The 12,353-nt window shown below is 48.6% G+C and overlaps 5 protein-coding genes across 5 annotated transcripts; all 5 read right to left on the bottom strand.

Annotated features, from left to right (window-relative positions):
• Positions 1 to 254: 254 nt before the first annotated feature.
• On the bottom strand, positions 255 to 2,009 carry N7496_002814 (uncharacterized protein; the record flags this gene model as incomplete). The annotated part of the gene is made up of 1 exon (XM_056695745.1): positions 255 to 2,009. The coding sequence occupies one exon, from the start codon at positions 2,007 to 2,009 to the stop codon at positions 255 to 257; it is 1,755 nt and encodes a 584-aa protein (XP_056557957.1).
• A 998-nt stretch (positions 2,010 to 3,007) lies between these two features.
• Positions 3,008 to 3,988, bottom strand: N7496_002813 (uncharacterized protein; the record flags this gene model as incomplete). Its single annotated transcript, XM_056695744.1, has 1 exon — positions 3,008 to 3,988. The coding sequence occupies one exon, from the start codon at positions 3,986 to 3,988 to the stop codon at positions 3,008 to 3,010; it is 981 nt and encodes a 326-aa protein (XP_056557956.1).
• A 1,771-nt stretch (positions 3,989 to 5,759) lies between these two features.
• Positions 5,760 to 6,144, bottom strand: N7496_002812 (uncharacterized protein; the record flags this gene model as incomplete). Its single annotated transcript, XM_056695743.1, has 2 exons — positions 5,760 to 6,005; positions 6,136 to 6,144. The coding sequence occupies 2 exons, from the start codon at positions 6,142 to 6,144 to the stop codon at positions 5,760 to 5,762; spliced, it is 255 nt and encodes an 84-aa protein (XP_056557955.1).
• Positions 6,145 to 6,445: 301 nt separating this feature from the next.
• Positions 6,446 to 8,005, bottom strand: N7496_002811 (uncharacterized protein; the record flags this gene model as incomplete). The annotated part of the gene is made up of 1 exon (XM_056695742.1): positions 6,446 to 8,005. One exon carries the CDS (start codon positions 8,003 to 8,005, stop codon positions 6,446 to 6,448), a length of 1,560 nt encoding a protein of 519 aa, XP_056557954.1.
• A 573-nt stretch (positions 8,006 to 8,578) lies between these two features.
• Positions 8,579 to 10,309, bottom strand: N7496_002810 (uncharacterized protein; the record flags this gene model as incomplete). Its single annotated transcript, XM_056695741.1, has 7 exons — positions 8,579 to 8,809; positions 8,872 to 9,066; positions 9,126 to 9,434; positions 9,485 to 9,777; positions 9,834 to 10,021; positions 10,085 to 10,181; positions 10,234 to 10,309. The coding sequence occupies 7 exons, from the start codon at positions 10,307 to 10,309 to the stop codon at positions 8,579 to 8,581; spliced, it is 1,389 nt and encodes a 462-aa protein (XP_056557953.1).
• Positions 10,310 to 12,353: the final 2,044 nt, after the last annotated feature.

The raw sequence follows: 12,353 nt of genomic DNA, 5'->3' as shown, positions 1-12,353 counted from the left end.
ACAAACGATGCTCTAAAGCCGTCGATACCTATAATTCCCCTGTAATGGTATGTTCTAAAGCTCCGGGCGGCCTGCTTTGACTCCTGAATGACAGTTCATCTTCTCTAGAGAACATCTGATATCATGGCCACTTCCAACTCTGCAAATAAGGATAACGTCGTCTCATAAGGTCATTATTAAATCTGGACATAGCCCGAAAGGAAGGGAAAATAAAAAAGAGGAATATGAATGAAGTCCGTGCCAAATTTACCAGCTCAGTCATCCTCCTCCGTTTCCCAAGAATTATCACTTGCGCCATCGTCGTCAAAGGGATGAGCAGCGTGTGGATTCCCTAGAGCGCGCGCCAAAGCGTTCAGAATAGCTCCACTTGACGGTCCGAATCCTCGCTCGGGCCCAAAATCACTTCCCAGCTGGAACTCATACTCATCCATGTCGATATCACCATAGTCCATGTCGTCGTCGTCGTAGTTCCCGTAGCCCTCATAATCATCCTCTGCCATGAGATCTCTCAAGCCCCATAATTGATCCGGCACGATCTGGAAATCCACTTTGGTATCTTTGAATAGGTCTCGAAGGCTGGTAAAACATTGCTCGGGGGTCTTTCCCTCTGGAATGACTTGCCCGGGGAGTTTGATGGGTCGGGTGATATCGCGAGCGAAAACCTTGAACTCGGTCAAGTTCGGATAAAGACCCTTTTGACAGTCTGCCGCAATATTGCCGACCATGTCCCGGATAGACGACTCGCAGTCCGCGACATGCAGCGTTTTAAGGGACGGTGGGAATTCGGGATGCTCCGGGAAAAGAGCATGAGCGATCCACACGGTCCCAAGGTTGGGGAAATCGCGGAACGACCCCAGCTTGCCGCGTCGAGCAAGGTGCTCTTCCAGATTTTCCAGGTCCCATGGATCGTAGGCGAACGTCAGCAACAGATTTTCAAGTGAATCCTTGTGCGAAAGAATAGCTTCATAAAATTGCGGAGCGTTGAACTCGGGCTTGCGCCACGAAATTGGCATCTCCTCGTGTAAATCTATACGAAAGTTCTTATAGCTGAAGGATGTAAGTCTTTTGCAGGCTTGTATGAATTTTTGCATGCCAACGACATCCATATGGCAACGAAGGAATGACAATTTTTCGGCAGCAATTGTACCTGGTGCCCAGGTCGCAGGGAATGTTTCATTCGTGATAGTACCAAACTCAAGATTGGCCTCTTTGAGCTTGGGAAGTGTGATCAATTTGTTGTAAGGCGCAAGGTCGAAATCGAGCTCTTCGTCGTCCCCTTCAAGGGAGATCGATTGGAGTTCAGATAGCAACGATGGATTTTGGTCGAGAAGGTGACTGATTGGATCCATCCGGACCTGGCCTGCTGGCAGAAACATTTCACGCAGATGGGGGGCTCTGTTGATCAGTAGAGCTGTAAGGACACTGAGGTCCAGGCGCTTGAGTCCGGACAACCAGATCTTCTCCTTGTCGCCCAATTGGAGATCCTTGATTGCAGATTCGAAGAGCGCCAAGTCTTCAGCCGCAAGAGGCTTGGGTCGATCCTCATCATCCAAGGGGTACATGATATCGAGCTCCCGTACATGCTCTCCGAGCTCTGGTCGGAGGTAGAGGGCCCGAGTGAAAGCGACGGTTTGGCTGAGGAAGCCGGCCATACCGGTGTCTTCGAAATTGTAGAACAGGAATGGTTGCGCCAGGTCTCGAAACATGTGCGACGTTAGACAGAGATTCCGTAGATCCCTGTGCGCCCGGCTATACAGCGTTTCCTTCTTGGGCTCTTTACGGTCGTCCATCTCGTCCACGTCATCCCAACCATCGTCGCCGTCAAGAGTATCATTATTGTTGATACCATTGGTGTTAGCACAGGCCCCGGCGCTCGCATTGACATTGTTGTCACGCTTCTGAGCAAGCTTTTCCTCAAGATAACCAGGTGGGAGAGGACCTCTAAGCGGGGCGACAAAGAAGACGATGCGAGTCAACAGCTCCGGCGGGAGGTCCTGGAGGTTGACCATGATTGATATAGTTGAATGAGGGTGGATGACTCGACACGGGCGAAAGAGAATTGATGCTGAGCAGAAGCTCGCTCAGGGGCTCAACAATAGATTAGCATCTCCGGGGTAGGCGCGTCCCGACGCGTGAAGTTAAGTCCGCCGATCATCAATCAATGACCAGAACAGGAAATTAGGGCTGGGAGATTAGGGCTTGAGTCTTATCGGAAATGACCTATCTCATGGCATCTCGGAGAAAACACGTCCTGTACACCGTTTGAGGTGGAGCTAACTTTCTATCTATCAGTTCCAGGCATGTGGCACAAATCAAGAGTTCAAACCTCATATTTTGGAACATCGTTAAACTTGTAACGAATGAAATCTTTTGAAGTTTCGTCGGAGAGTACTGGGTATTGATCATTTATTGTAGTTGAGGATCAAAGGTCTGCTCGGCTATGTGGACACCAAAGTTGTCGGTAGCACTGGCTCCGATCTCAACTCGCGGGGAACAGCCAAACTACAAGCTACATAATTCCATCTGCATCCTCCGTCACTTGCCAAGACCACTTATGCACCCCTTCGTGCATCTTCCCGCCAGGGTGGCTGTCTAGCATTGATTGCATGACGCCATAGTTCTGGGATACTGCCAGCCACGGCGCTTGACCTTTACCCTAATGCTGTCTTGATGATTAGTACAAGTGTGGCATAGTCGTACTATGGATTCAGAGCTTTGAGATAAACACCGACCAGGAGAAAGATAAGAGAAAGTAAAAAATAAATTATATTCAAGAAGAGAAGAATGAACCAAGATCGAAGCTTGGTCCTCAATAGAAGGTAATATATGTAATAGTATAAGATGCCCCTCCAGAAAGGGCTAACCCACAAACAAGAAAAAAGCCACCAGCGCCTCTATATGTGATGGAGAACATGATTCGTCAAACAGAATAGTATATATGCATCGCCATTATGCAAGCAAGAATTGAAAATATGCAAAATGGTAGTATTGTTTGCCAGCCATATAGTCATTTGCTAGGTGGCTTTTCAGGTGGCGGATCAACCGGCTGAGGCGCAGGTATTTGCACCGGTAATTCGGCGTGCGCGTCGTCCGAGATGGCGCTGACGGGGCCTAGTGTCCACTTCCACTCACGACGGCGCTTGACTCGGCCCTGGCGGGGAGTCTGAGGTGTAGATGAAGCGTAGGGATCTGTATCGAAGCCGTCGAGGAGTGCGACAGCTCGAACTTGTCGCTCTGCGCGCAGGGTTCGCCGCTTTTTGCGCTCGGTCTTGGACAGCGGTGTGTTGGCACCGTCATTCGGGCTCACATCATCGCTGGAAGCACTGCTCGTCTCTGAAAGTGATAGCAGACTAGCTGAATCAGAGTCGTCGCCCTCGGCGGATTCGGGCGTTGGTTCTTCCGGCGCCGGGTGTGCCTCGCCGTGCACAGCCTCGGTCGACTCGTCTTCTTGAAACAGGTCCAGGTGCTGCGCCGTGTAGCGCTCGTTGCGGATCTCCTCCTCGAGTGGGTTCCGGTAGCTGACTTGTTTCTTGGCGGGGAAGAAAACGCGGCGTGCGCCTGCGCCGCCGGGTCCGCTGGTGCCTGCGGAGATGGAGCCAGAGCGGCGCCGCGAGGCTGATTCGAGGGGGGAGTTGCGTAGGATGCTGCGCACGCCTATGGGGAGTTGGTAGGGGCGGTAGTTGAAGGTATTGGGGTTGTTGTTCGCGTGGTGGACGTATGGAGAGATTGGCTTGTTGCCGTTGAATCGGAGGCTGGGAGGGGCCTTGGAGGAGGGCGAACTTGTCGCGGAGGCGGGGGAGGCGACATCGTAAGCATTCTTAAAGGTATTACGGACGGTCGGTGATGCGGTTGGACCGGCGGCGAAGGAGAGAGAGAGGCCGGTAGTAGAACTGCCAAACGTGCGCGGGAGAGATGTGGTTTGTAACGTGAGTTTGGGTCTGGATGTGATTGATCGGTGGTCACCGGGAGGCGACGAGAGACAGGACATTGTTGTCGAACATGAAGTTGGTTGAGGAGGATGATTTTCAGAGGAAGAAGTATAGAGGTGTGTCATAGAGCATGACATGGAGAAAGGTCTCAATCAGTGATATGCAGAGAGAGCCCCTCTCAAGTCTTCGTGTCGAGTGGCGGGGGATTTGCGCTAAGAATAGTTGGCGCTTGCGAATGTGACGAGGTGATCGGAACGTGCCGATAAAGTAGAGGTACAAAAGATACCACCCCAGAAATCGCCCGTCAATCACAAGTGTATGAATCAAAGATTCGAGATGTATACTTATTTATTAATTTCAAGATCTATGACCGGGCGCGCAGATTTTTTTTTTCTCTCTTGAGGGTGTGGACGCTGGACGGGCAAACTATCGACGCCACCACCAGTCCGGCCGGAGATGGGGATCGGCCTCGACCCTGCCTGTCTTGCCTGTTCTAAAATAAACTTAAAGGCCAGGTGTAACGAGGAAATCTCTATGGAGACAGGAGATTGACGATCGTGGGGCCCTTTTAGCCTCTCGTAGGCAATTCTATTTCTCTCGAATACGGAAGTATGAACTAGGCAAACCAATAACTGCTCTTTACCTCCAGCTATCGTCTCAACTTATTCTTCCAGCCCTTGAGGATGTATACGAAGAAGCCCCGATCCCCCCCCAAAGTTAGTCATCCTGGTTGTCGCCCCCTCATAGGCTCATGGGGAAGTTCTATAAAAAGATCCCAAGAGATCCCGACACGAAGTGGGGCCGTTCATCGAATGGCCGAGCCTGTCGTGATTATTCTGAACACAAAGTACGTGTCGTCAAGGTGGAAGAATTTTCTCTGTTCAGCTGATGGACTTGACTATGAGAGAGGAAATAATATATTCTGTGAATTCCCCAGTATAGTAGTTGTAGTCCGTAGGCCTCTCGCTTATGCTTATAGCGTTTTAGGATTTTAGGTTGCGTTCTAGAACACGGGAGGAACTTTTCTCCAGAGTCCAGAGTCCAGAGGACTTTTCGCAGTGACATTCTCCATGGCTCCTAGTCCCACGGACTAACTTTCTATCATCCATCGTATTCATCTTGCTTCCACATGTTTTAATTGTTCCAACATACTTCAGTCTTTACTCTCGCCTCTTCTCACCTGTACTCCACCACTCCGCACGTGCCCAAATATGGTGGCGTCCGTGCGGAATACTTCTGGTCCCCATCTCCTTAAACTTCCGCGACACTCCTCGATTCAACAAGACAAGAGTCTCACTAACGACTCGATTCCCTGTTTCCTTATCATGGATTCCTCATCCACACTTCGCTTCTACTTAGCTCCGTCACATACCTCACATCCCGGCCGTATTCCATCAACAAGCCAATCTCCACCTCCCCAAGAATGATCGTCCGTGGGTGATTCAAACGGTCAACCAACTGTGGTTCGGATCCACCCCGTATTCCAGAAGCCCCCAAACCCAGGCCCTCGTTTGAGATACTCTGCGATTCTCGTATACCACCATGAAGAGGAATTCCTACTCCCAGCTTTGATACTTCGCAACATCACTCCTCCATCCTAAGCGATGACGCAAAACTCCCCCTGGGGATTTGATCGATCTCCGCCCCCACTCGATGGCACTAAAGGCCCCATTCCGCGCAATACGAAGTGATCGCCCTCGTAATTCTCGTTGATCGTCGCCAAATTGCCGATTGCGTCCATAAACACCATGCTCCGTAGTGTGGAAGGAAACGCCATCTTGTGGAGGGTGTCATTTCGAGGCCCACTCGGCTTTTTATAGGACCGTGAAGTTAAAACTTCACCTCTTGCATATTGCTGATATGCTCCAGTGCAGAGAGCATATCGTATTCAATTGAGCTGGGTCCAAATATAACGAGCGCTTTCGTTACCAGTGTCGGATTATCCTTCTTATCTCCGTTGTGCAAAGCATTGCGCATCGAAGATACGTAACTGGGAGAACCGCTGGACGTGTAGATCCACGCCTCCGATTTCAGATAAACTGCAGGCACCCGCAGTGCCTCGGGGAATGGGACTCGCTGCAAGCAGAACTTGCAATTGCCTAATTACTCTGCCAAACAAGACTCTTCGAAATACACGAATACGAGGAGGGTGCTATAACCTGTCCGGCCGTTCACTTGGTAATGGGTATGGCCCTGCGCATCTCACTTGAAGCATTGTGGTAGGGAGATGAGAGAAAATGCAGCTGAAAAGTAGATCCTCAACGATTCAGCAGCGGACAGCGGACTTGGCTCGTTCCGGAGAGGGAAGCCATCCAAAGTCACTGTGCTGTTGCTTGTCCGTGATGCTGAGAGCATGATCTATATTGTTTAGATTTCTTGCGTCGTATTCACTATGTTTCCCTGTACAATGAGCTCTTCCTCGGTACATAGTGGAGCTGTCCTGCTTATCATGTTCTATCATGAACCTGTCGACCCGTCTTTAATGGGACTTTTCCTGCCATAATTAAGCCATCGACTCAATCTGCATAAACAAAGTATTCTTCCCCAGCATAATCATAATCCGATATCTCGTCTTCTGGGTACTCCTCATCAGACTCTACTTCGTAATTGTCATAATCGTAATTCCCATGATCACCCGGCTCGTCACCCCAGTCATTCAGCCATGCAGACACATAGTCAGAGAACAGTTCCCATCGGCTGAGTGATTCGGCATATGTGAGAAACCCATATTCCTTCAATTGTTGAGCAAGCGTGTCTTCAAATTGACGTCTGCCTTGGTCTCCATTCTCCTGGTACCATTGCATCAGTTCCTCAACCATAATACTTCTGATAAAGTTTGCCTCATCGAGGCGACGCTGCTTCTCATCAAGAATAGCTTTCACATCAGGTGGAGTATTTCGACAATACGTGAGAATGCTTTGGTTGAACGCGTTTTTAAGGTCTCTCTCATCATGATCCAAAAGAAGATGCTGATTCCAGTCAGTTTCGTTGGGGAAATTGTCGTCACACCCGGGGTGTGGACATTCGATCCCGCTGGCATCAGGATAACGCAAATAAGTCTCCCATTTCAGCCAATCTGTGCCGTACATTTCGCGAATCGCCTCTGTGCCAAGTCTTTCACTTATCAAAAAGTGGTTTAATATGCCAGGGCGAATCTGCTTTGGAGGTAGGACCACTCGCATTGGAGTCCACGGATCTAGTACTTGGCTTAGCTCAGAGCCTTGAATGCGCCATAGTCGGGAGCGCATCCCGCTCTCCTTTCCACCGTAAGATGTTGCAAGCAAAGCGGTAATATTGGGGGGCACCTGCGCCATAAGCTCTGCAATTGTATCAAGCGCAGAAGTTTCACTTCCCAGCGGCTGATTGATCATGGCATGGAACAACGAGGGTTCGAAATGGGGTTCATAGAATGCCACTCGTTGCGCTGATGGAAAGATGTCTTGAAATCTTCTCCAGAATTCCCGTTTCATGCCAAACCAGTGAAAAGGTAAGGTAATTTCCACCTGTGTGACCCTCGAAGCAAAATCAGGGCAGTCGTAGATCCTCGGGTGTTCCCCATCAAAGGCTTCGGAGCATTTTTCTAGTCGATACCAAGTATTTTCATCGCAAAACTGCCAGAACAGGCCCAAACATTCCTGTCGGGTGTAGGAAGACGTGTGGATGAGATGGAACAGCGTAGGGGTGTCGCAGAAGCGAAAGATGATTCGATGAATTTCGGGCGGTAAATCCATGAACTGAGGAAACAGCCCCGGCGATGAAATTATTTCTGGGGCAACAAAGTAGCGGAACGGTGTGATTGGCATTGAAAAGTAGTCCATGGCTAGCTTGAGATCTGTCATGGCTGGCGGCAGATAGTAGCGGCCTGGGCGATCAACTTCAATTGGAGGTTTCGCGGAAGGCGGAGATGGCTGTCGTGGCGATGGTGGCACTGGTAGAAGCTCGTCTAGAGAAGGTACAGGTGGTGTTGGAAACTCATTTGTCAAGACTGGTCGAGATCCTAGGGTCTGCGAGTCCGGAGTGGAGAGCAAGGATAACTCCCGCCCTGACGCCGATCGAAAATCTAGGGAAAGGGACATGATGTTGGATGGCCATGAAATATTTGAACCAGATAGATGGTGTTTGTATCATCCAATGCCAGTGGGTGGGATGTAACCGGGCGAAAATGGAGGGGCTGCGGAATGGTGCTGGGGGCCAAATCGATGGAAAGTTCATGTTTTTTTTGGTCAAGACAGGAATCCCTGCATGTTAGCCGCCGGAGCTTTGGACCCAAATCCTCTGAGATTCAGTGATCATTCCGTAAACAAAATAATCCACTCATGTCCACCTGGCAGAGCCTCATCCTTGCTTGCTTACTAAGCTTTCGGACTGGAAATACCTAGGCCTCTAGTACCTAGAAAAGGACTCAAAGTGACGTGGTAAAGCTGGCTCAATAATACAAAACCTGCTAGCTTCATTGCCATGCGACCTCCTTTTAGGTGATTCCCCTTATGCCACTGACAAGAGCTGTCGTCGTAAGTCTGCACTGTCGTAAACGGTCGTAGAGAATCAAATAAAAAGACGAATGTCTAACGCTGGTAATACCACACAGAATCGAACAAAGAATGAGAAGAAAATGAAAGACAATGCACTCTATATCCACGGATGATACCTCAACTTTCCTCGAGTTCAATATCTTGCTCAGAAGCCTGTGGTGGATCTTGACTGGGAAGGCGAGACTTTCGCCTCATCACTTCTTCCTTATGAGTCCAGATAAACCATCCACTGAGGGTAATGACAGCCAAGATGATTGTAGCAACGATAAAAATCCAGAATTGTTTGGATATCTTGAATTCATCAGTTGTGCCATCATCAAACTTGAACAAGTTCATGCCGAGAACTGACTGTTGGATGATCCACGAATTAGACCGAATCACACCAAATAAATGCTTAAGATAATCCTTACTGATACAAGGCTTGCTGGCAAATATATGAGCGTTACAATGGTCACAACCTTGACGGTAGCATTGTCGTCAAAGCTTTTGTTTCCAAGATGGAGTAGCTGTTCGTTGGCACTGAGCATGCGGTTGTTCAGGTCAACCATTGAAATGTTGAGGTTGAGCATCTTGCTAGTCATTCTGAAGCTCAATCCTATCTCAATCTGGACATTGTAAGATACGGAGTATTATCAGCATGGAAAGATTTTCAGGGGCTACGTACCATTTTCAACATATCTGTCACCTTCTCCTTCATAATTTCAACCCCCTTGACAAGTGCTTCGAGATGTTCGTTGTAGTATGCTGCACTTGCAGCAAGCTTTTTGAAGCCATTGTCTTTATGCTTGGAGTGAGAGCCAAGAGTAACGCTCAGATCCCTAAGCCTTTGGAGGGTATCCAGAGTTGTCGTTAATCTGGATGGGATGTCCAAGAGACGATTGCGTGTGTTATGGATATCCGCAAGATTGCCATCGCCCTTTGCCATGACAGTATTGTTCATGCTCTCGTAGACGAAAGTGAGAGCTTTGTCAAACTGAGATTAAGATGTTAGACAGGCCCAAATTGTGGGTGGTACAAACTCACGTGTCTATCCACGTCGTTACCTAGATGGTTCACGTAGGAGCGCCAGCCATTCAGACAAGGTGTTAGAACAGCCTGATGGAGTGTAAACCAAGTGGAATCAGGTACTGAGTCCTTGTAAGACTTTGAGGCAAAACTCTCAATTTCCTTCTGCACAGGTGTATTGGGGTTGGCATGAAGGAAAATCCAGAGATTTTGAAGTGTTTTAGGATCGTGACGATGGAAAATTCCTATCTGTCGCATAGTCCAGCGACCGGGGCCTCCTGTCACTGGAAACGTGAATCGGTGAGAAACATCTAATAATTTGTTAGATACTTTGGGCTCAAAGGGCTGCTTTACTAGAAATATATACCTCGGACGCCGTTTTCACCGTCTTTGATTCTCATTGCCCCTTCTCCGGCAGCTGTAATTAGAGGTTTGTTACCGAATGTCGCAGTCAAGTCCCATAGCTCAGGTCCGAGATTGTATTTGTCCTGTAGAATCGCAAGGGCGTCCCTTGAAATTTGTAGTGGGCTTAATGCTGCTTTAGAATGGATCGAGCTTTATTCCGAGATTGTATGGTAAGTAACATTCAATACACTTGAAACATGAAGTCACTCTTACACGATGCGTAAGTGTGGACGCAAAGTTGTGTCAATGTGCTGTTGAAACAGACCGTTCTCCGTGAAAACTTTTGTGGCAAGTTTGTCCTGAGTGGCTCCTGCGAAGAGAAGCTTAGTATGGATTTAAGCTTCCAATGTTGTCAAACCCACCATCGCTCTCGTAGATAGAAATATTCGCCGGATCGTCTGGCTCGCAGAAAGTTGAATATGTTGCCTTGATGGCCATTTCAACACTTCGGTGATACTTTTCGCGTGGTTATCTCGTACTCAACCCGATGGATGTAGAGGAGAGAATTTAGGGACATAAATATGATACTTAGAGCCCTTGAACTGTTCAAATATGGCCCTGCGGAGGCGTGAGGCGTTTATCGGGAGAGCCTTGGGTCCAAGCTTTGATCCTCTGCTAGGGGCTGATGATGTATGTACAAGCGAACCATGCTATCAGTACGATGGGGCAACAGATAGGGTATCAGAGTTTTCCAGAATGTGTGTGTTTGTGTTTCAATGCTTAGTACTGCTACGGTGGGATAGCCATGGGGCGGAGCAGCCGCCGGGTGAGTTTAGGCCTCTTGAGCCTGGCCTACAAGGATCATCCATGAGTTGCCCCTTACTGGCCTGTCGGGCACAGCACCGCCTCTATTTTAACCCAGCCGGGCGGACATAGCCGGTTGCAACGGGATCCGGTTGCTACGACGTGACAGTTATATCAAAGCCTGCGGCTCTTCTCTCCGTTGATATTTGCAAGCTACAGTCAACAACTCAAAATATGCCTCAATCCTCCATTGTCAATCCCAGTGGACCCTTTCATACTCGCGAAGATCGCTGGTTTACCCAAAACATAAGCAATTTCCGGCCAGAGAAACGATGTGGACGATCTACTTACGCTACTTCATACTGGAAGAATAAAATGCAATGTCAGAAACAAAACAGCAAGCCTATGGCTTTATCATAGAAAACTTACCTCTTCTACTTCCCTCGGGGCTTGGAAAGTATATCGGCTTTGGCGAAACTAAGAATGTGTTGGACCTTGCCTCAATCCAAAGGCCGACCTTCGAGAGTCTTTGTATGCTTACTTCAACCTGGATTTTCTGTCCAAATAACTCGTAAAGCCTACTCACAAGCTTTTCACTCCTAATGTAGCCACTTAAATCCTCTGAGAGCGTGGTCGTAACTGCTGATCCAAAGCCGGTGCCAGGTGAGAACATAGTGGGCAATTCTGATCCTGTTTTGACGGCCAGGGCGTCGTGCCAAGAGGGATTCACTAAGTTTAGAGACAGGAAGAGGATGTTCCTGTGTATTTGAGGGGCGATTTCAAGGACATCAGTGCTTGGTCGGTCCGGGAATCTGGGGGTCGAGGTAAAGTCTTCAAATCGAAGAATCTCTTTGTATATTTCTTGAGGGTTGCCGCCAAGAAACATACGTACCAACCAATGTTGGAGGTCGGATGTCATCGGACCCTTCGTTTTCTCAAACATCTATTAGTAAGGATCAACGTGGCTGTCAAGCTGAATGGCCGTCCTCCAATGATTCATCTTCCACGGTCCTGTCATGCACAAGCTAATGCATGTTTGCTTTTCGGTTCCCACGCGGCGAACGCGGATAGGACTAACGGCCTCGGTGATTTAGTCCTGACGGCAACGATTAGCATGCTTTTCATTCCACCCGGGTCCTAAGAGGGGGCAAAAAGCAAAATAAGTCTCGTCAAGACTAGTCCAGATGCGATCCATTTCCCGACAGCGAAAGATATCTCACAATGAGCATGAATAACATACTCTCCTGCTACCTTATTTTGGCAGGTCCGAAAGGTACCCGCACTCGACATGTGGTAAGTCCGGGGTGAAGGTTTTGCTAGTCGGGTAGTTACCAAGATTTTTGGTGTTAGCCAAATTCACGTTTCAGCCCACTCTACTTCTCTCCCTAAGTAGTCTACTCAACGAGCCCTTTGGGAAATAAAACCGAGGGGTGTGTGACTTTTTGAATCGGATCTTTTCACCTTTCGAAAAGAAACACGCATCATCTCTTAATTTAGAATCTATTGTTTGAAGGTGTGAGTCTCGAGATCACAATCTCACCCTCGGTCTAGTCTGCTCCAAATAGCAAAGCGGGGCTGAAGATCGATACTCTTTATGTTATGGCGTTGATTGTGGCATGAACTTTGTAGACCACTTTCTGGAAATTGAGGCTCATGTGGAGCCCCTAAGCCCCAAGTTTCTCCTCAGAGTTGATCTTGGAGACGTAATTCTTAGCTTCTTTTTCTCCTTCGCAGAACT

The sequence above is a fragment of the Penicillium cataractarum genome (genome assembly GCF_028827025.1).
Source record: "Penicillium cataractarum strain IBT 29864 chromosome Unknown utg000002l, whole genome shotgun sequence".
Lineage (NCBI taxonomy): Eukaryota > Fungi > Ascomycota > Eurotiomycetes > Eurotiales > Aspergillaceae > Penicillium > Penicillium cataractarum.
Note: the sequence above shows the minus strand (reverse complement) of the source record. Positions and strands in the feature narration are given on the sequence as shown.